Raw genomic sequence first — 19,008 nt, 5'->3', positions numbered from 1 at the left:
GGCTGTCGTTTTGAAATACAGCAGCCATGCCAATTGGCAGAGCAAAGGTGTCTTAATAAATTACTATTTTTTCATAAACAGGTATATTGGTCACATTTAAATGTATTATTACGGTAAAATCGCCAAACGTAGTTTTATCTCGAAGCACATCGCGTTCCTTTAGCCAACATTCTTCTCCCCTTGAAGCCATGTTAGGGGGGCGTTTTCATTCTATTTTTCCGTGTACTGAATTTTTCCCCTTTGCAGCATCAGTAGCATAGAGCCTGCCTCCAATGATTGTACGGTGGTTCTGGCTGTAGTTTTTTTTTGGAACAGGATACGCACAAGGAGAAGAGAATACATCTATTCTTCGGGGATTTTTCTAAGAGAATCACAGGCCAGCATTGATTCGTTCAAAAGGAGGACAAACAGGTAGAAACTTGGGGATTTTTACGCTCACGCATATCCGGATTCATGCGTTTCGTGGGCGAACTGCGTCTCCGAAAGGAAAGCTACTTTCCATGTCTGATGAGATTACACATCCAACGGATTGAAAACAAAATGGGGGTTGTAGCGTGAACATAGGAGCAACAGTTTTAAAGAAAGGTTTTGACCCTATGTCCACGACTCTGCATGTTTAGAATAGCCGACGTATTGTTTGACAAGCGACCAAGTGAACCCCGTCGTTGATAAGAAAGGTGTGCAAACCGTTTCGATACGCGCAGCCTATCCGAAAAACGCACGTACCAGCGAGGCCTTTTTTTCTGCAGAATAACGTGTCTATTTTAGATGTCCTTACTCTTTCTAAATATTGTAGAACTGATCTTGATGTACTTTATTCATATGGGTTGGTGTGTGTTATTCTAAACGTTTAAGAGGAAACATTTAATGGCTGTGTGTCGAAATTGTTAGACTGTACAGTAGGTGGCACGATTCGGTTTTTCAATTTCTCGAGCAAAATAAAACACGACGTTGTAGTGTAGTCGCTCGAGGCTATTTTCGTGACCGTTCTGCAGGACACCCTTGCAGAGTGCAGTGCTCTTGAGTTTGTTTACATGTAACCCCTCGAGGCCATGGAGCTGTGAAGGAGATGCAACCATTTCCAAACATCTGTGCCATGCACTTTCAGTTGTATTACATGAATCCTAAATTACCGTGACATAATTGCTAGTTTACTTTGAGGAAAATATTGACGTTTGGTCATAGATGTGCAAATGATTCGTAATGGAATACTTAGTTATGTGATTGAATTAACCGTGCTTATTAATTAAAATGTTGGCAACTGAATACAATTGATCAGCTTTGCATGAGTAAATCGTCCATGATATCTTTAAGATAGTGAGTATCTTAAGTTATTTCATAGGTTGCATGAGGACAATATCCGGCTGTAGCGACTAGGTTCAGATTGCAGTCTTGTTTTATGTGTGCATAAGCACATCGATATGTGATGTGTGCTTGCCCCTTTTATAACAGTGTAGAATCACATATTGCAATGGTTGTCCTGTTTAACATTTATGGAAAGAACAACTCAACTGCTTTACACTTACAAACAAAAATAGATTTTACTTGCATGTACGGTACCCACCGGCAAACAGCAATTGGTAACCATGACACTAAAAGTGCATGCTCAATGTCAATTTTCCCTCCATTGTCTAAAAACCAAACATGACTCCCGTTCACTCAGAGCAAGCTGAGGCAGGATGTCGGCCCGAGGAGGGAAGAAGAAGACCACCAAGCTGTCCCGCTCTGCCCGAGCAGGGGTCATCTTCCCCGTGGGGAGGATGATGCGTTACCTCCGTACAGGGACCCACAAGTACCGCATCGGCATGGGGGCCCCTGTCTACATGGCGGCTGTCATCGAATACCTGGCAGGTGGGTACCCTCTTTGGCTATCCAGCCTAAACAGGAGTTGTGTTGCTGTGTATTTGTATGTGTTTTTGTGTGTTTTAGCTGAAATCCTGGAGTTGGCTGGCAATGCAGCGAGGGACAACAAGAAAGGCAGAATAACGCCACGACACATCAAGTTGGCAGTAGCTAATGACGAGGAGCTCAACCAGGTAGCAATCACATCATGTACAGGCAACAGTGCTTATTATTTTTTCAAGTAGGTGTTTCAATGTGTTTTCAGTCGAGAAATGTCAAGCTTTTGACATCGACTATTTTAGTATCACACTGAGCTGTCATGTTTCCTCCTACCTCAAAATGAAGGCCCTTTAAGAGAGTTGCTTGATAAACTGTGGAATCCAAATATTTTTATAGTTATTGCTTAATGTTCTTACATTCACAAACAAAAAATGTTTGATGTTCATTATAGTCAATAATATTAAAATATATGTCTGTCGGAAATAACTTTTAAATACAACCCAGTAATGGAAGTGCAACATGAAAGTATAATGACCAAAGGGAACCCATTATTTCAGTAGACACCATATGCTGTGTGTGGGCCAGGTAGGGTTTCACTTGGCATCAAATGCTTCTACTTTGCAGTTAACCTGATGTACACCTGTACACCTCACATTCACACTAAGCCCACATTGGTGGCGAGGCAACTTTAGCAATAAGGGCATAACATCCATTCTCTCAGACTCAAAGTATAGTCGTTTCTCAAAAGGAGCTGGTCAAAAGATAATAGTCAAATATGTGACCTAGTAGTATTTGTCGACTGTCAGCTTCTCCGTGGGGTGACCATATCGAACGGCGGGGTCCTGCCCCGGATCCACCCAGAGCTCCTGTCCAAGAAGAGGGGGGGCCGGGTGAAGGTGGACACCCAGGTCACAGTGCCCGAGAAGAGGGAGGCGCGCGTCAAGAGCATCAAGAAACCCTCCATCAAAAAAGGAAAAGGCAAACCAGGCCGCAAAGCAAGGGTAAGCTCGGGTTTCCTATATCAGTGGTTCCCAACCCTGGTCCTCAGGACGACCCCTTCATTTGAATCGGGTGTGTTGGAGCAAGGAAACATCTCAAACATGCAGGACAGGGTGCCCTAAGGACAAGGGTTGGGAACCACTGCCCTATATCAGTGGTTCTCAATCCTGGTCCTCGGGACCCCCTGCCCTGCATGTTTTAGACGTTCCCCTCCTCAAACACACCTGATTCAAATTAATGGGTCGTTATCAGGCCCATTTATTTGAATCGGGTGTGTAGGAGCAGGGAAATATCTAAAACATGCAGGGCAGGGGGTCCTGAAGACCAGGATTGAGAACCACTGCCCTATATGATGATATTCCATGGTCAAGCGGCGATAGGAGGAGATATTTATTTGTGCTACTTTTTCTCCACCCTGCAAAGAAGAGCACAGAAAACGACAAAGAGGTTGTAGCCAACTCAACTGTGGAGGATGGACCAGGCGATGGGTTCACAATCCTGTCAGCGAAAAGCCTGTTTCTCGGACAGAAGGTAAACTGTTTTGTACCAAGGAAGCTCAGCCGGTCCAAAACTACAAAAAAATGTTGCTGTGTTTAGAGAGGTACTTTTCTTATTGGCAGTTCTTTAACGCCTTGCCCCATGTTAACAGCTTTCACTAACCGAGAGTGAAATCAGTAAAATTGGAAGTATCAAAGTGGAAGGTATCATCAACCCAACAAATGCAGAGATGGACCTTAAAGAAGGCGTGGGTGAGGACCCCTGTCATGGTCATGATGTTTAAGATTAGCCTTGACAAAAAAGTCAGTTTTGTAGCGCTCACCCGTTTTCTGTCTGAAGGGACCGCTCTGGAGAAGGCAGGGGGTCGGGAGTTCCAGGACGCAGTAAAAGACCTGCGGAAAGCACAAGGGCCTCTAGAGGTAGCATCAGGTATGGGAAAACCCATTACCCTAACACTAAAGCATACACGGGTTAAACATTGGTGATGAATTGAATGAAAAAAGGTCCATTTGACCAAATATACCGACGTCAGCACAGGTCGCAAGTAGCGAGCGGTATCCTGAACCTCACAAATCCGTCTGGTGTTTTGTAGTTGCTGTGAGCCAGGCCACTGGGATGGCCGCCCGCTTTGTGATCCACTGTAACGTCCCCCAGTGGGGCTCCGAGAAGTGCGAGGACCAGCTGGAGAAGACGGTCAAGAACTGCCTGTCCGCCGCCGAGGAGAAAAAGCTCAAATCTGTGGCCTTCCCCTCCCTTCCTGCTGGCCGGTGAGACTTCTACTGATTACACCGGCCATTTATCCCTACAGTAGTATCCTTAAAAGAATACATTTAAACAATAGTATAACTACACTTTCCCGTGACTGTTGTTGATGTGCTGTATGTCTATTAGGATATAGTTTGAAAAGTAGGTGTAAAACAAAACCTGTGTCTTAACAACACACGCCCTTAAACAACATGTATGTATCTCTTGCCCCGGCTCAGGAACGGCTTCCCAAAGCAGACGGCTGCCCAGCTGATCCTCAAGGCCATCTCCAGCCATTTTGTGTCCGCCACCACCTCCTCTCTCAAAAACATTTACTTTGTACTATTTGACAGCGAGAGTATCGGAATATATCTTCAGGAAATGGCCAAGCTGGATGCCAAGTGAAGAGGAGACTGCAAAAAAGAAGGAGCTCAGTTTGGGGTGTTTTTTTGTTTTTTTTTAAACAGGTTGCAGTTGTATTTCAGGTGGGTTTAGTTCTTTACATCTGGTATAGGTCAATGGAAGGTCATGTGAGTAGGCATTATTATGATGTGGACCCAGCCTCGGAAGGTTAAGGAAAAAAAAAAAAAAAACCTTTGTGAGTGAAGTACTGTATGAATTTATGTTACACTGTCCTTTTATGATATAATTCTTTTTAGACTAGAGTAACTTTATCCCCATGGCTTGTCGTTCTGACTTCTTATTTACCCATTGTTGTTTTTACATTCCATGTCCAACAAAGACGACAATTTTGACGGTTGTTTTTGCGGCCAGAAATCCCTCTGTAGTTTCTGATACAGTTAGTTTACTAAAAAAATGAGTGTTTCTCATTCTGCTTTGAAATAAAAATCCAGATGTTTTACACCACAGATTGAGGCCTGACTTTCCAACACAGCTTGGGACTCCTTTCAAATGACTCACATCCACCTCTGTTGGTAAATCTCTCTGAAGAAAATGATGTGTTAACTTTATTACCATTGTATACAGATAAATTCTCTGAAATTAGACTTCAAAAGCAAAATACTTTAACGTAATAACTGCTTGATAAAATAAGACTGGAACAGGGCTGTCCAACCCTACTCGGGGAGATCTATGCTCCTGTCAATTTTCACTCCAACCCTAGTCGTCGCAAACATGAATCAGCGTGTCAAACTGCTCATTATTCGAATCAGGTGTGCTGCATTAGGGTTGGCATAACAACCTATAGGACAGTACCAACATTAATAGGAAGCCCTGGACTACAACGTAAATAAGTAATTCCCTTAACCAACCCATTAAAATTGGGTAAAAACAGCAATATTACAGCAAGGTATCTTTACATTATATTTATTACATTGTAAAAAGTACATTACCTTTCATTATATATACATTATATTCATTTAATTTCCTGTCCACGCAAAATTAGCTTCTAACAAAGCAGCACAACAAATGAACAAACGGCTTACAAAGACACTTTGTAATGTGGTTGTGTTGATGCACAGCTGTCCCCATCTCTCTGACATAAGGCAATGGATGTGTAGAATGATGTTACCTGACCAAGATGCAGTTGACCTAACTGTGATTCAACCTAAAATCTTCTCCAGTTCCCCATTCCTAATGGAATAAATAACATATAATATTCTAGACCGATTGGAGACCTGTTCCAGAGCAAAGCTGTGACTATAGGCGGTTTCAAACAAGGTTGAGGTTTCTCCAAAAAGAAACCTGAAGAAGAGACTGGATGCTTTTACAACTACCTGTTCCATCGTCACACAGTACTCCAGTACACAAAGTTTGGGTATTCAATCATAAAGCTCCATCTTCAACCCCAGGTATCCTTCCTTTGATCAATTAATGTACGACACTACTCAATGTGGTCAAATCACCTGGAAGAATACTTTTCATAATCAAGTTCTGATTTTAGACCTGCCAAATACACTTGACGACAAATATCCCAAAAGCCGTTTGAAAGTAAAACATGAAGATCCAAGACTAGATTTACGGTGGAATCCTGTTCAAGGAAACTCAATATGGCAATGAGTTTCTTAGGTCCTTTGGAGACACGATGACTCAATGGATCCAGTTACACAAATGTGACAAATATACCCTCATATGACATAAGCACTGTACTCTGTAAATAATCTCATTGTAAGACTCTCCTAAAGAAACTCCTCCTTGCTTCTCCATAAAAACTGACACATGTATATGAACATGTAGACTGTCTCCAGCAAACCAACAGTCCAGGGCAGACTAAGATTCGGAATGTTTAGGAGAGGGTGCCATTGTCATCCCGTCTTATCTCAAATCTATCTTTCAAACGCTGTCTTCTGTATGTATGTACACCATTTGGGTATGCCCAAACTAAGTAAGGTGACATTGTTGTTCTCTGGGGCAAATAAGGTATTTCAGGTTAATTAAAACAAATATTTGAACTAAGTTGATATTAGTAAAGTACAGGCCGAATTCGACGTCTTTGGACATAACAATATACAATTCTTTCTCGAACACTCTCAGATCAAATACTCTAGATTGGAAATATAGACTATTTGTTTGTTTTTATATTACTGTACATTTGACTTCAGACCCTCAGTTGTATGAGATGACATCAATAATTACATACTTGAAGACACAGTGCCCCTGATACATTTGGACTAAAATTCATCACTGTACATCCTATTCAGGAAACATGCAGTACTGTACCTAAAAACCAAGTTAGCAAGGACTCACCCTGTCAGAAACCTCTAGATATTACATGAAGCACAGGCATACTTGCAATGTAGTGATCTTCATATTCTCAAGAATTCTCTCATGAATCTGACTTGACGGATGCAAGTCAAAAGACAGAATAGAGCTTAAAACAGTGTTGTCCCTAACACACATGTATCTCCTAAACATGGATTCTTAATGTTTCTGAAGAAGACTATTGAAGGACAGCAATACCGTGGGTCAAAAAAGCAAGGAGACTTTAAGATTTAAGCTAAAGGGTTCACTTCTGCAGTTTTGAGCCGAGTTGACCATGCAAGTCCAGGGTCTCTCTCTGTATCTGAGGTAATGAGGGGGGGGTCTACTTAGGGGCGCAGTGGGGAGAACCATGGGTTTTAGAAGAGGGCGGAGGGGAGGTGCGGCTTTATTTGACCTCGGAGATGTCAGCTGGGTCAGTGGGCCGAGGGGTGGGGACCAAGGGCACAGGGGAGGTGGCCTCGATGAGGGCGGGGTTCAGAATGATGGGGAGGGACATGGGGGGCACGCCCACCTGGAGGGGCGAGCCCAGGGGCTGCAGGATGAGGGGGGACTGGCTCATGGGCGGGGGGGACTGGCTCATGGGGGAGGAGATGTGGGCATGGGGCATCTTGGGAGGGGAGTGCATGGGTGGAGTCAAGGGGGGCACCGGAGATGTGCGGTCTGTTCCTGAAAGAAAAGAAAAAAAACACACACAAAAAGAAAAGGGGGGAGGAAAAATGATGACACAGCGAAAATGACCGAGTTGAACCACAATTGCATCTTGGTAAAACATATAACTTTGACCCCAAAATTCGTAATTTACCTGCCATAAAGACATTACCATTGGCACTGGGTGGTGGCTGCTCCTGGGGCGACGCTGGTCTACTGGAGATCTTTGGCTCTGCTGGAGCAGCTGGCACTGGCATGGGTCCAGGGCCCGGGGAGGGTGCCTGGGCTGGGGGAGGGGAGGCCGGGGGGGGCTGGGCAGGCTCCACAGGACCACTCTGCACCGCTTCTACTGACGCACAGAGAGAACGGGTGTCAAACTTCACACTCTTCCTATAGCGGCGAGAACGGCGATAGTGGGGATATTTACAATGACAACCATGTTTACATGCAGTCGGAAATCATTTTGCGTTGCGGCAGGACCAGAAGATTGCAGTTCTACTGCAAGGCGCTCCACTAACTTGGTTCCCATCTCTGATGGTCATACTCCTCGGTGCTTCCCTTAGTTCCCTATCGCTTAACCTTTTCACCGCAAATCAACGTCACACCAGGACCGCATAGTCTGGCTGCATCATTCCTGTCCTTTGATTCATCCAGTTCATTCCCTGCTGAGAACGGTCTACACAGCATCCTATTCTTGGGATGCATTTTCCTTGAAAGTAGACACTTCCTCCAATTGCCATTCCCTGGTCCTTACACCAATTTACATCTCCGTTTCAGAGCCCGGACAGCTATTTTGGGTTGAGTGCTGGATGTGTCTGCACAGGGTGTCCCTGCCATTACCTGGTATGACGGTCTGTTTGAAGAGCTCTTCTCGGAGGTGGGGCAGGAAGCAGTCGATGCGCTCCCAGGTGATCTCCCAGAGGTCGGAGTAGCCGGTTCGGGAGTCGGCGCAGTGGAAGATGCCGGCTGTGTCCATCACAAGCAGCATGTTCTTCAGGGACTCTGGGATTGCCTCCAACTGGGGGGGGGGAGAAAAAAGTAAACATACATTCTCACGGGAAAACCTGGTGACGGTAATGGAAGAGGGCGTTCATGATGTTGCTGTGAGAGAGAAGTGCGTGGGAGTTTATGCTCTACGGAGCACTCCATGCAACGAAACAAAATCGACGAATGAAGATGGCGTGCGGAGGCACACCCAGAGCAAAACAACTGCCTGTACAACAAATCCGTAAACTGAACCCGCCGACATCCCCCCAAATCTAACAGCGTCTGTAATCGGAATCACATGACTCACCAGCAGGTCGCTGGAGCCAGCGTGCATGTACTTGTCCATGAAGTCCAGGATGGTGAGCCAGAGGGCAGCGAAGGTGGGCAGAGACAGCAGTGGGGACAGGTGCTGCAGGAACACCTGGGGGGAGGAGACCGGGGTTGGTATGGGCGTGTTACGTGACGTGGGGGGGGGGGGGGGGGGGGGGGGGGCAATATACTGTGCCATAGACAAGGACGTGCGTTGTGGGTTGCTTCTGTGAAGGTCTTTACAAAGAGTATCGAGCGAATGCGTGTGGGATTCTTTGCGTGACGCGGGACACACAAATGAGAATCGGATCGATAGGCCATTAGGAAAGGGACGGGTCTATCGCCAGGGGAAGCAAAGGGAATCCCTGACGGACGGCAGGGCCGTGACGTGGACGAGTGATCCGCACCTTGGAGAGGAGGGTGCAGGCCCTCATCCTCGTCTCCTCCATCCCCCCCACGTCCGCTGGGCTGATGTTGTCCAGCAGCTTGGTGAGCAGGGGGAATAGCACCTGCAGCGACACACACACACACAACCGCTTTCTCTATCAACCGTCCCCACAGAAGGAAGGCTAGGATAACAGACTCCTTTGGTTGAGAAGGGGGTGCCACCTTGTTGAAGCAGGATTCCCACTCAGTGGCGTCTAACGTCTGCAGGTCGTGCACCAACAGCGCCCTCTGCAGGTAGGTGAGGGCCTGCATGCGGACCTGCCTCCGGGCATCACAGCACAGCCAGGCAATACCTACAGGGTTCAACACGTTGAGGACACAGCTGTTATCAAGATTGGCGTGGCAACACCGTTCCTCCTAGAACACCCTGGGAGCTAAATGCTTACAAGCAAATGAAGGATACAAAATCACCCCCCCCCCCCAAAAAAAAGCTTATTTTGTTAAGAGGTATTTTTGCTTTCCACAAAAACAACTTGATTTCTCCTTCAGGCCTCGAGCCGGCACACCTGTCTCAAATGAACGGTCGTTACCGAGCTCAGCAGAAGCCTGATAACGACCCATTCATTCGAATCAGGTGTGTTGAAGCCAGGGAAACATTGAAAACATGCAGGACCGCCGGCCCATCCCCCCCCCCCCCCCCCCCCCCGAGGACCAGGGTTGAAGAGGTGGGCCAGGTTGTGGCGGAGGGGCTGACCTTGCAGCAGGGGGCACCAGCAGCTGGTCCACAGGGTCTGGGAGTCAGCTTCGATCTTCCGGCCGGCCGCCCCCAGGTGGCGCTGTTCCTCCGCCCAGGAGCTGTAGATGCTGGCTGCACGTGTGTGCAGAGTGTGCATCAGGTCGAGCAGCTGTACCGGAGGGGGAAACGACGATAGCACTGTTAACAGTTACGTTGTTTCGGATCGGAATACAGGTCAAAGCAATGTGGAGGGGGGTGGGGGGGGGTTGTAGGTTTGTAAGCACTTCTGAACAAATTGACTTGTGTAATGGCTGTGTATTGCTTTCACTGAGTGACACTTTGTTTATTTACAGCCCTCTTTAGAGGCTTGATTAATAGCGAATGTGACAGTTCAATAGCCGTTTTCAGGTAGTACTGCTGATTTAGCACCAGATGGAGTGAGGCCTGATGATGGATTTAAAGTACACTTCAGGGAGTACACGCTGAGGGAGAGACTTGAAAGCTTTCTGAGGGAGTTAGTATTTGGAATACCGCCCCTTTTAGTAACCACAGAAAACGACGGGTCAACAAGTTACAGTAAACGTAGTCTTTTCTCCCCAAACACCATCCCCCCGTACAACATCCAGTGTTTCCCACAGATTAGAAAACTAATTGTGGCGGGGAGGGGTGGGGGTTGTCAGACGGGGGGGGGGGGGGGGGGGGGGGTCGTAATAATTCCTTCGTTAACAATTCGTTACACAGTTAATTTGTTAATAATTTGTTACATTAAATATTAATCCAAAATGATTCACACCTTCACAAAATTTACAACAACTAACATATCATTTCTGCATTATGCATGTAGCAACGCTAGTGCTAAACAACTATTTAACAGGTCGGCTCCATGACGCCGGGTAAGTAGCTAGCTCTTGAGACTTCTCACCAAAAGACCGAAGGGGAAACTTCGAGTACTGCAAGTCGCTCTGGATAAGAGCGTCTGCTAAATGACTAAATGTAAATGTGAGTAAGGTACCTAGCGAAAAGTAGCCTCAACTTTCCTCGACTTATAGCAACGGCACTAATGCTGAAGGCTAGCTGATATAGCTGTCGGTCTTACTAGAACGGCATATGTATGCATTGTTGCTAACGTGTGTTGACGTTGTGACTGTGTGAATATGTGAGAAAGACGCATGAGTGACAGAGAGACGGAGGGAGAGCAGGGGAAAGGAAATGCAGCTGAACGAATACGCTGCGTGTTTTAACCTAAATAGCGATAAAAAAAATGTTTTTTTACGAAACGCAATATGTGGCGGCCGGTGTTGATTCTGTGGCGCACCGCCACACATTAGTCTATGTGTGGGAAACACTGAACATCCCTTGACAACTCCATGACAACCAAACGCTTGTCGTTCAGGCCCAGCCCTGCTCAGCCCCTTTACATGAGTATTATGGAGAGAACAATAGCAAACACCTACACCCCTCACCCCATATAAGATCAGCCCCCACCCCCCCCATTCCAAACACCAGAAGAACAGCACAGCTGGGGGGGCATTCAGGAGAGGTCAGAGTTCTAACAACCGTTCCGGACAGACCCCACCCGACGGTCACGGATGTCCGTTCCACGAGGCCGTTTTAAACTGCTTGCTCCGTGTAGAGGACACAGGAAGTAATAAAGACCATGTAGTAGGCCTACCTGGGCATTCAGTAAGACGTTTGTCTGACACCAATGCACAAAAATAAAATTATAATAATATGAATAAAGATATTCATATTATTAGTCATATTTGTACATGTTTTCCCCCCCCAAACGAACATCACTACAAACACAGGACGTGGCCTTCCTGAATGTTCCTTCCCCCCCCCCCCCCCCCCTCTGAGACAGGGCATAAAGGTAGAGAAGCGTAAAGAGGACTGCTGTACTTACATCCTGACTAACCTGTAAAGACACCGTGTGGTAGCTGGCCGGCACGCCCTCGTCCTCCTCCTCGTCGCTGTGCGTGCGGGACAGCCGCTGGCTGGACGGCCTGGCCCGGCGGGTCGCCGCCTCCTTCTCCCGGCCCCCGCCGCCGGCCTTCTTCCTCAGGCGGGACTTGGACGAGTCGTACTTGTGGCTCTTCTTCTTGTCGTGGCTCCTGAAGCCTGGAGGAGGGAGAGAGCAGAGCGGGGCGGGCTGAGATGGAAAGACGGCTGGAAGGACGGTAGCCCCGAGACACGCCGCTTCACCGCTCGCTACTGGGTTTGTGTCGCTCGGGTGGTGACGACGACAGCTCGTCTCCAGAGGAAGCTTTCGGGTCTTTGAAAAAAGGGTAAAGCTCAGGCTTCATTCGAGAGATGAGTGCTGCAATATCGTGCCAAATGGCCTTCATGGGAAAGCCTTCGAGACTTGTGGAGAGGACGGCTCATTTGAATCCCCACTACTTCATCCGAGATTCAAAAATGAACGTCACCCCGCGGTGAACTGCAAGGCAGTACCGCAAAAGATCAGGATCGTTGTTATGCACACGGATCTTCCAACAGATTCTTGTGATGCTTTTGGCAGACGATGTCTTAATTAGATGGATTAATACGAGACGCTGGCTTTGAAGACTCTCACAACGAAAGACTTAAGTACGACTTAAAGAAACAGCCTGTGCCACACAGTTTTCCGGGTTACCCAAACATTCCTTTCATGTCAAACCTTCGCAGGCAACATCACCCACATCACTAATAGCAGGTTTCAGGACTGACTGCCTGCCATTAGGTTCCTATACAGATTAATACAGTGCTAGGCTCAGCTAAGGCCTTTGATCGACCAAACTTTATTGTTTGCGCGTCTAAAGCTGTGTTGACAGTGTGTATCCAAGGACCTGGGGCGAGGAGGGCCGGTGATGAAAAGAGCCATAAGCAGAGCCAGAGCGAAAGTGCACCAATGCAATTTCCCATCTAATCCCTGTATTACTGCGCTGTAGATCCGAAACAGACAGGGTGAATAGAGAGAGAGGGAAAAGGAGTGGGGGAGAGGTAAAGGAGTGAGAGAGAGGATAAGAAAGGGTGGGAGAGGGAAGCCAGGGAGAGAAAAAGAGTTGCGAGAGAGAGAGGTGGCGCGAGAGTCTTCTGAAGAGTCTTCCTAAATAAACAGGCCCCAGAACCAGGCTAGTCACTTGCGGCAAGAACTGTACTACCAAAGAAACCCTTACAAACACGTATTAAGATGTCAATTTATTCTTGTACAATTGGTCGTAACAGGAAACACACTTTACATAGAACCTCTCTCCCCCCCCCCCCCCCAAAATAAATATCGAATCACAAGAACAAACTTCCAAACCATTCACCAACAAAGAGGAAGTGACATTGTCCGAAACAGGAAGCAGTACCTCCGTTCAGGCTGGCCTCCACAAACACGCGGATGGCTTTGACGCACAGCTCAAAGTTCTCCGGGGTGACGTGCGCCGCGTCCCTGACGACGAAGGACAGCGACTCCACGCACTTGATGAGGGACTTGGTGTCGTGCTGGCCCATGTCCTGGCCCAGGGTCAGGCTGTACTGGTTCACCAGCGGATGGTTCAGGGGCTTGGAGCTCACCGCCGCCGCCAACGCAGGCCTTTCCAGGTCATCTTTACCAACCTGGCGACGCAAAGCGCAACATTCGAGTCACGAAGAGATCAAACCTCCAGCACTTCTAGATACAAGGGCATGAACTTCACGGACATGATGGATAAGTAAAGTCATATAAAAGTCCCAAAGAACCGCTGCGGGAGTTTGAATTCTTGTATGAAACTTGAATGTATGGAATGTATTTGTGTTCAACAGCATGTGTGTGTGTGTGAGAGAGTGTGCGCGTCCTCTATAACCACTCACCACCAGCCAGCCGCTGCTGGCCACGTCGACGTCGGTGATGGAGCGGGGCATCCTGGACTTGCCGTGCTCGGTGTAGACCTCCGAGTCGGAGGTGTAGCCTCGGTCGAGGCTCACCTCGCTGGGGTGGTGGGAGGACAGCTCGCTGTCCGACTGGGCTCCTGGGGGGGACACAAACCACCATGTATTCATGACCTGGGAGTCCAGTTCAGTAGGAGTGTGCGTAAGGCTCAACCCCCCCCACCCCCCCATTTTTTTTTTTTTTTAAATCAAAGCCAACGCAAACGTGCATGCATATGTCTGACCTGTGTCCGGGTCGGGGTTGGCACTGGCCATTTGGAAGGAGGCTGGGGGTTTGATCCCTGCCCCGATGCACTCCAGCAGGGAGAAGAGCGTGTACCAGTGCTCGGTGCAGTGGATGTTGGCGGCGTTGGTCTTCAGCAGCTCGTGGAGGCCGTAGGCCACCTCCCGACTCACCCTGGACAGGACGTGGGGCTTCATCATGAGCAGCAGGCGCAGGGACAGGAGCACCTGGAGGGAGGGAGGAGGGGTTACAGGGCGGTTCTTTGGTCACGTGCTCAGTGTTGCACGTGTACGAGAGAGGTGGGGGGGGAGGGGGTGGCGTTAGGGGGTGTCATTGCGTTCGATTTGCACCAGGCATGTATGTGTAGGAGTGTATGTAGGTATGCCTGTGTGTCTGTACATTGTTTTTTAAATGATCCATGTATTTTGTTTTATTCTTATCTCTGTCTTTTTTATTCTTATCCATGTCTTGCTCGTGGGTACTGAAGCTCCTGTCAGACACATTGTTTGTACGTGAAAGGTAGACTTGGCAAGCTGATTCTGAGGAACGCTCTGAGGATACAAGTGAAGCAACGTGTGGATTCCTGCTGACCACGGGCACAGGTTGAGGGTTCATGTCCTCGCGACATAAGATTTCTAAAGAGGCCGTCCCAGTTTATAAACAAATCCCCTGGACAAAGGAATTGTCCTAGTTTATTACGTGATTGCCCTATTGACCCGGATGATCATTGCGTAACGGATTGGTATATTTTTTTAGAAGGTCGCTCTTAAAGTCTTTTCAAATGGGAAACATTACAGAATGCAATGTTATGCCAAAGATTAGTGTACAATAATTGAATACCAGCAACAACAACAAAAATATATATATGTTACAAGTGTACTCAAAATCTGATAAGGAAGGGAACTAGATGAAAACAGGACAAGTCATCACAAACACATGATACCTACAAACAGATGGCCCCACGATGGGCTTATCAAAGCACTCATCACTGCCATGAGGGGAAAACAACATCAACCTAAATCAGAGCTCATGGTCAAGCAGGTGCGCTACAATGTTTTATATATATGTGTGTGTGTGCGTGTGCGTGAGAGAGCGTGTGTGAGTGTACCTGAGAGCTGATGTCCTCTCGTCGCAGCAGGCGGATGGCCAATCGGAGGAGTCCGACCACAGCCCTCTCCACCAGGAAGCAGCTCTCGGTGGCGTGGACACACAGGTGGCACAGGTGGTCTCGCACCGTCTGCCACACACACGACACGCGGTCCCTGGACACACACACACACTTCATACTGATGCCCGGAGACCCAGTTGGAAAGCTCTGAAATGCTCGTAGAACATGCACATGTTCCAGATCACCCACGAGCGACACACAGGTTGTGGTGTACCTGTTCTCCAACACGATGCGCAGCAGCATTTCCAGACAGAAGGCAGCGTCCTCTTCGTCGTAGGTCTCCTCATCAGGTGTGACTGATATCAGGGCCTGGACACACACACACAGTGTTCACAGTCTAACATTTCGACTGGCTCACCCTCATTTAAAAGGCTTATCAGGCACACGTGGTTCTAAAAGGTTACCTTCATCAGTTCGTGTAGAGATTCCAACTGGAGGAATTTACTCTCAGTGACCAGCTTCTCTGGGTCACATTGCTAGAGGGCAGAACAGACAGTTTGAGTGTGTGTTGTAAGACCACCTCGAAAAGGTTGTACGGAAATCGGGGGCTCGGAAACGTTCTCATCAAGTAAGTAGAAGTTCTCCTTGTACAATGCGGAAAATGTGGCCTACTGGAATTGAAAGTATCAATCGGCACCAGGCGTCCGAAGGGTGTTTTATCTGAGACACAGTGGCGGGAGAGGATGCTCCAGCCTGGGTACCTTGATACACAGCATGGCCGCCTGCTTGGCCTCCTGGTTCTCAGTGGAGGGGCCTCGAAGCCCTGACTGCTCGGCTCCACTCAGCGTCAGCCAGTTGACGAAGCTAAGCACTGCTGACTCGCCCCTGAGAGAGGAGGGAGGGAGAGCAAGAGAGAGGGAGAGAGAGAGAGAGAGAACGAGAGAGAGAGAACGAGAGAGAGAACGAGAGAGAGAGACAGAGAGAGAGAGTGAGACGGGGAGAATGACAGCCAAGTTATGACAAGCACATCAACAAATGGGTCAAGTAAAAAAAGGGGTGGGTTGTTGAGTGAGGAAACAGGGTTTGCGATTCTCTTGTTTAGATAAAGGCTTAGATGAAAGGGCTGCAAATAGCAAGACGTAGTACCGATTTGACGGCGTCTCTTCTCTTTGAAGGGAAATCTTTCCATTGGGTTCCACGAAATCCTCCACCTGTATGGAATAGAAGAAGATACTGAGACCAGCCAGTAGGTGACAGCAGCTCACACACACAAGTTAGTCTGGCCAGCAGAACAATGTTTGCTCTACATCTCACAACAACGATTTTTGAACTAAAAGAAACAGCTTATTGTTCCATTTCAAGAAATTAAAACACTCGGTATGTTAAGTATTAAAAAACACTGTATATATACAAATGATCAAACTATAAAGGGAAGAATGTGTGTGTGTTTCTGGAGAATGTATTGTGAGAAGTGGGCACTGTATGAAGTAGAAATGTGTCAGGTATATTAATCAGGACGCAAAGACGTGCGGCGTGGCCTGTGAACAGGCTTGGAGGAGCGGTTCACGAGAAAGAAAGAAACCCTGAATACATAAACGCGTTGAGCTGCACTAGGCGAGGGAGCCATGGATCTGGCGAGGCGACAACGGGCACTGCACTAGCATCCGCCTCCAGTGGGCATTCCACTCGTAGGTCGAAAACACAAGCGTTTCCATTCACGCCTGCCTGACCTCGACCATGGCCTTGGGCAGGAGCTCGGCCCTGAACAGCTGCAACATGGAGTCCATGATGTTCTTCCATCCCTCCCGCAGGATGTCTCCATGACGATGCGCCAGGTGGAACACCGTCTTCGCCGCCACCTGGGCCTTCCCGTTACTGCCAAACACCGTGGGCAGGTTCTCCACCGACTGAGGAGGAACACACACAGGGTCAGATTACCGGCCGCGGTTCTTGACGCACAATGTAGTCTTTGCCAGAGAAATATCAGGTGGTCAATTTGCGTGTAGTGTAGCTGGTTCATAAATGGAGTGTGTGGTGTCGGAAATTGCATGGGGTTTAACCACCTCGCTGCTGAGTGTGGTGAATTTGCAGAGGGAGATGATCAGGTTATCAAACACATCACTGAATCCATAATGGGCTGATATCATGGCACATTTCCTGAAAAGAGAAAAATTGACATTGTTTTAATTCTTCATATGCAGCTAACGATCCCATTTGAAAGTACATGGCTAACTGTAAGCCCTGGCAGGTTATCACAGCGACTGGGCTAGAAGTACCCTAAACAGCGTTATTTGGGGAATAGTCGACGTTCTATACCCAATCCTAATCCCAGTCACTGGTTATATGGATCTTCCCAAAGACAGCAATAACCTTTCGGATGACACCGCCGATCTACTGCGCTCTACGTGACTCGGCCCAACCCTTCTGCGAAGCCTGCTGTACCTGAAGCCTGCTGTACCTGAAGCCTGCTGTACCTGAAGCCTGCTGTACCTGAAGCCTGCTGTACCTGAAGCCTGCTGTACCTGAAGCCTGCTGTACCTGAATCCTGCTGTATCTGAAGCCTGCTGTACCTGAAGCCTGCTATGTCTGAAGCCTGCTATGTCTGAAGCCAGCTGTACCTGAAGCTTTCTGTACCTAAAGCCTGCTGTACCTGAAGCCTGCTGTACCTGAAGCGAGCTGTACCTGAAGCGAGCTGTACCTGAAGCGAGCTGTACCTGAAGCCTGCTGTGCCTGAAGCCTGCTGTACCTGAAGCGAGCTGTACCTGAAGCCTGCTGTACCTGAAGCCTGCTGTGCCTGAAGCCTGCTGTACCTGAAGCCTGTGATGGCCTTCTGGATGATGGTGTCATCCAGGCTCTTGTCAAACACATAGGACAGGGCGGCGATGGTGGGGCCCCAGGTCATGGTGAACAGGTCGTGGTCGTAGCTGCCGGCCGGCACGTGCAGGAACACGCCCTCGGGGGTGACGCCGCGGTGCAGCAACACGCTCCACACGTAGTTCTCCTTCACCAGGCCCGACTGCTCGTCGGGCATCACAATCTCCTCGTTCCTGAAGGAGAAACCAAACGGCCGGGGAAGGGTGCGTTAAGTGTGTGTGTGTGTCTGTACGTATATATGCATCTGTACACTGAAACATTCTCGGCCTATATCACTCACGTGATGTACCTGGAGCGACTATACACAATGCCTCCACGTTACAAACTGTTATCTGCCTCCTTTAAACTTGGACTTCCACTTACTTAATGGCGTTGTAAATGTCCTCCAGCATGTCCTGGTCAAAGTCTTTGGAGCCGTTGACACCCTTCAGATTCTTCTTGAATTGCTGCAAGAAGCCGCCCCCCAAAACAAAACAACCATCCGTACCGATCAGTGACAAGTCTTTATTCCCAATCAAATCATACATCGCACACAGTCAACACCGCGGCCATCGGCCAAGCCCTCCACCATCAACATATCCATCATCGCGTCTCAGCTAGCTAGCTTAGCGCTGACATCCAACCCTTTCGGCATCAGACGCTTCTCCTAATTGAGCATCCAGCAATTAAGGGGGTTTATCCACGCGTGTCACTTAATACGGTCCGGTTGTGATGCGAGTCAAACAGGGATTGGAGCCAAGATCCCCCTACAAATAAACATATCCGCCCTGTGTTGACCTGACAGCAGTGAGACTCTGGGTTGGCACCATGCTGGGGGCTAATGGCAGGTAAACCAAAAAGGGAAACAGGAGACTTGCCACAGCGAGAGAGACAGACAGAGAAATAAACATAGAGAGTAGAGAGGGGGAGACAGAGAGAGAGAGAGAGAGAGAGGAGGAGAGAGAGAGAGAGGAGAGAGAGAGGAGAGAGAGAGGAAGAGAGAGAGAAAGAGAGTGAGAAGAGATGGAGAGAGAGAGGGAGAGAGAGAGAAAGTGAGAG

At 48.2% G+C, this 19,008-nt stretch overlaps 2 protein-coding genes across 11 annotated transcripts in view; one reads left to right on the top strand and one right to left on the bottom strand.

The window, feature by feature from the left end:
• The first annotated feature begins 224 nt into the window (after nucleotides 1-224).
• LOC124473989 (core histone macro-H2A.2) lies at nucleotides 225-4,952 on the top strand. 3 transcript variants are annotated; one of them, XM_047029813.1, is made up of 9 exons: nucleotides 225-411; nucleotides 1,664-1,851; nucleotides 1,930-2,036; nucleotides 2,649-2,843; nucleotides 3,268-3,372; nucleotides 3,491-3,590; nucleotides 3,679-3,768; nucleotides 3,932-4,106; nucleotides 4,323-4,952. In XM_047029813.1, the coding sequence occupies exons 2-9, from the start codon at nucleotides 1,680-1,682 to the stop codon at nucleotides 4,486-4,488; spliced, it is 1,110 nt and encodes a 369-aa protein (XP_046885769.1). In that variant the 5' UTR covers nucleotides 225-411; nucleotides 1,664-1,679; the 3' UTR covers nucleotides 4,489-4,952. The 3 variants fall into 3 exon arrangements, with proteins under 3 accessions (XP_046885769.1, XP_046885766.1, XP_046885767.1); XM_047029810.1 differs by having other exon boundaries at nucleotides 227-411; nucleotides 3,265-3,372; XM_047029811.1 differs by lacking the exon at nucleotides 225-411 and adding an exon at nucleotides 471-677 and having other exon boundaries at nucleotides 3,265-3,372.
• Nucleotides 4,526-19,008, bottom strand: part of gbf1 (golgi brefeldin A resistant guanine nucleotide exchange factor 1) — a 57,651-nt gene continuing 43,168 nt past the window's right edge. For 2 of the 8 annotated variants that reach the window (XM_047029801.1, XM_047029807.1), the window contains 20 exons: nucleotides 18,334-18,416; nucleotides 17,907-18,143; nucleotides 17,160-17,253; nucleotides 16,827-17,003; nucleotides 16,243-16,307; nucleotides 15,858-15,981; nucleotides 15,561-15,632; nucleotides 15,371-15,465; nucleotides 15,097-15,250; nucleotides 13,990-14,215; nucleotides 13,688-13,845; nucleotides 13,204-13,453; nucleotides 11,775-11,989; nucleotides 9,890-10,040; nucleotides 9,358-9,488; nucleotides 9,156-9,257; nucleotides 8,747-8,860; nucleotides 8,293-8,470; nucleotides 7,607-7,801; nucleotides 4,526-7,470 (listed from right to left, as the gene is read on the bottom strand). In XM_047029801.1, the coding sequence (XP_046885757.1) occupies nucleotides 7,190-7,470; nucleotides 7,607-7,801; nucleotides 8,293-8,470; nucleotides 8,747-8,860; nucleotides 9,156-9,257; nucleotides 9,358-9,488; nucleotides 9,890-10,040; nucleotides 11,775-11,989; nucleotides 13,204-13,453; nucleotides 13,688-13,845; nucleotides 13,990-14,215; nucleotides 15,097-15,250; nucleotides 15,371-15,465; nucleotides 15,561-15,632; nucleotides 15,858-15,981; nucleotides 16,243-16,307; nucleotides 16,827-17,003; nucleotides 17,160-17,253; nucleotides 17,907-18,143; nucleotides 18,334-18,416 (3,102 nt within the window). In that variant the 3' untranslated portion in view covers nucleotides 4,526-7,189. The remainder of the gene's footprint in view (nucleotides 7,471-7,606; nucleotides 7,802-8,292; nucleotides 8,471-8,746; nucleotides 8,861-9,155; nucleotides 9,258-9,357; nucleotides 9,489-9,889; nucleotides 10,041-11,774; nucleotides 11,990-13,203; nucleotides 13,454-13,687; nucleotides 13,846-13,989; nucleotides 14,216-15,096; nucleotides 15,251-15,370; nucleotides 15,466-15,560; nucleotides 15,633-15,857; nucleotides 15,982-16,242; nucleotides 16,308-16,826; nucleotides 17,004-17,159; nucleotides 17,254-17,906; nucleotides 18,144-18,333; nucleotides 18,417-19,008) is intronic. The other 6 variants (XM_047029805.1, XM_047029808.1, XM_047029804.1 and 3 more) reach the window with 5 other exon arrangements.

Source organism: Hypomesus transpacificus, chromosome 11 (assembly GCF_021917145.1).
Source record: "Hypomesus transpacificus isolate Combined female chromosome 11, fHypTra1, whole genome shotgun sequence".
NCBI lineage: Eukaryota > Metazoa > Chordata > Actinopteri > Osmeriformes > Osmeridae > Hypomesus > Hypomesus transpacificus.
The sequence above is the reverse complement of the archived record's forward strand: the minus strand, read 5'-3'. Positions and strand labels throughout refer to the sequence as shown.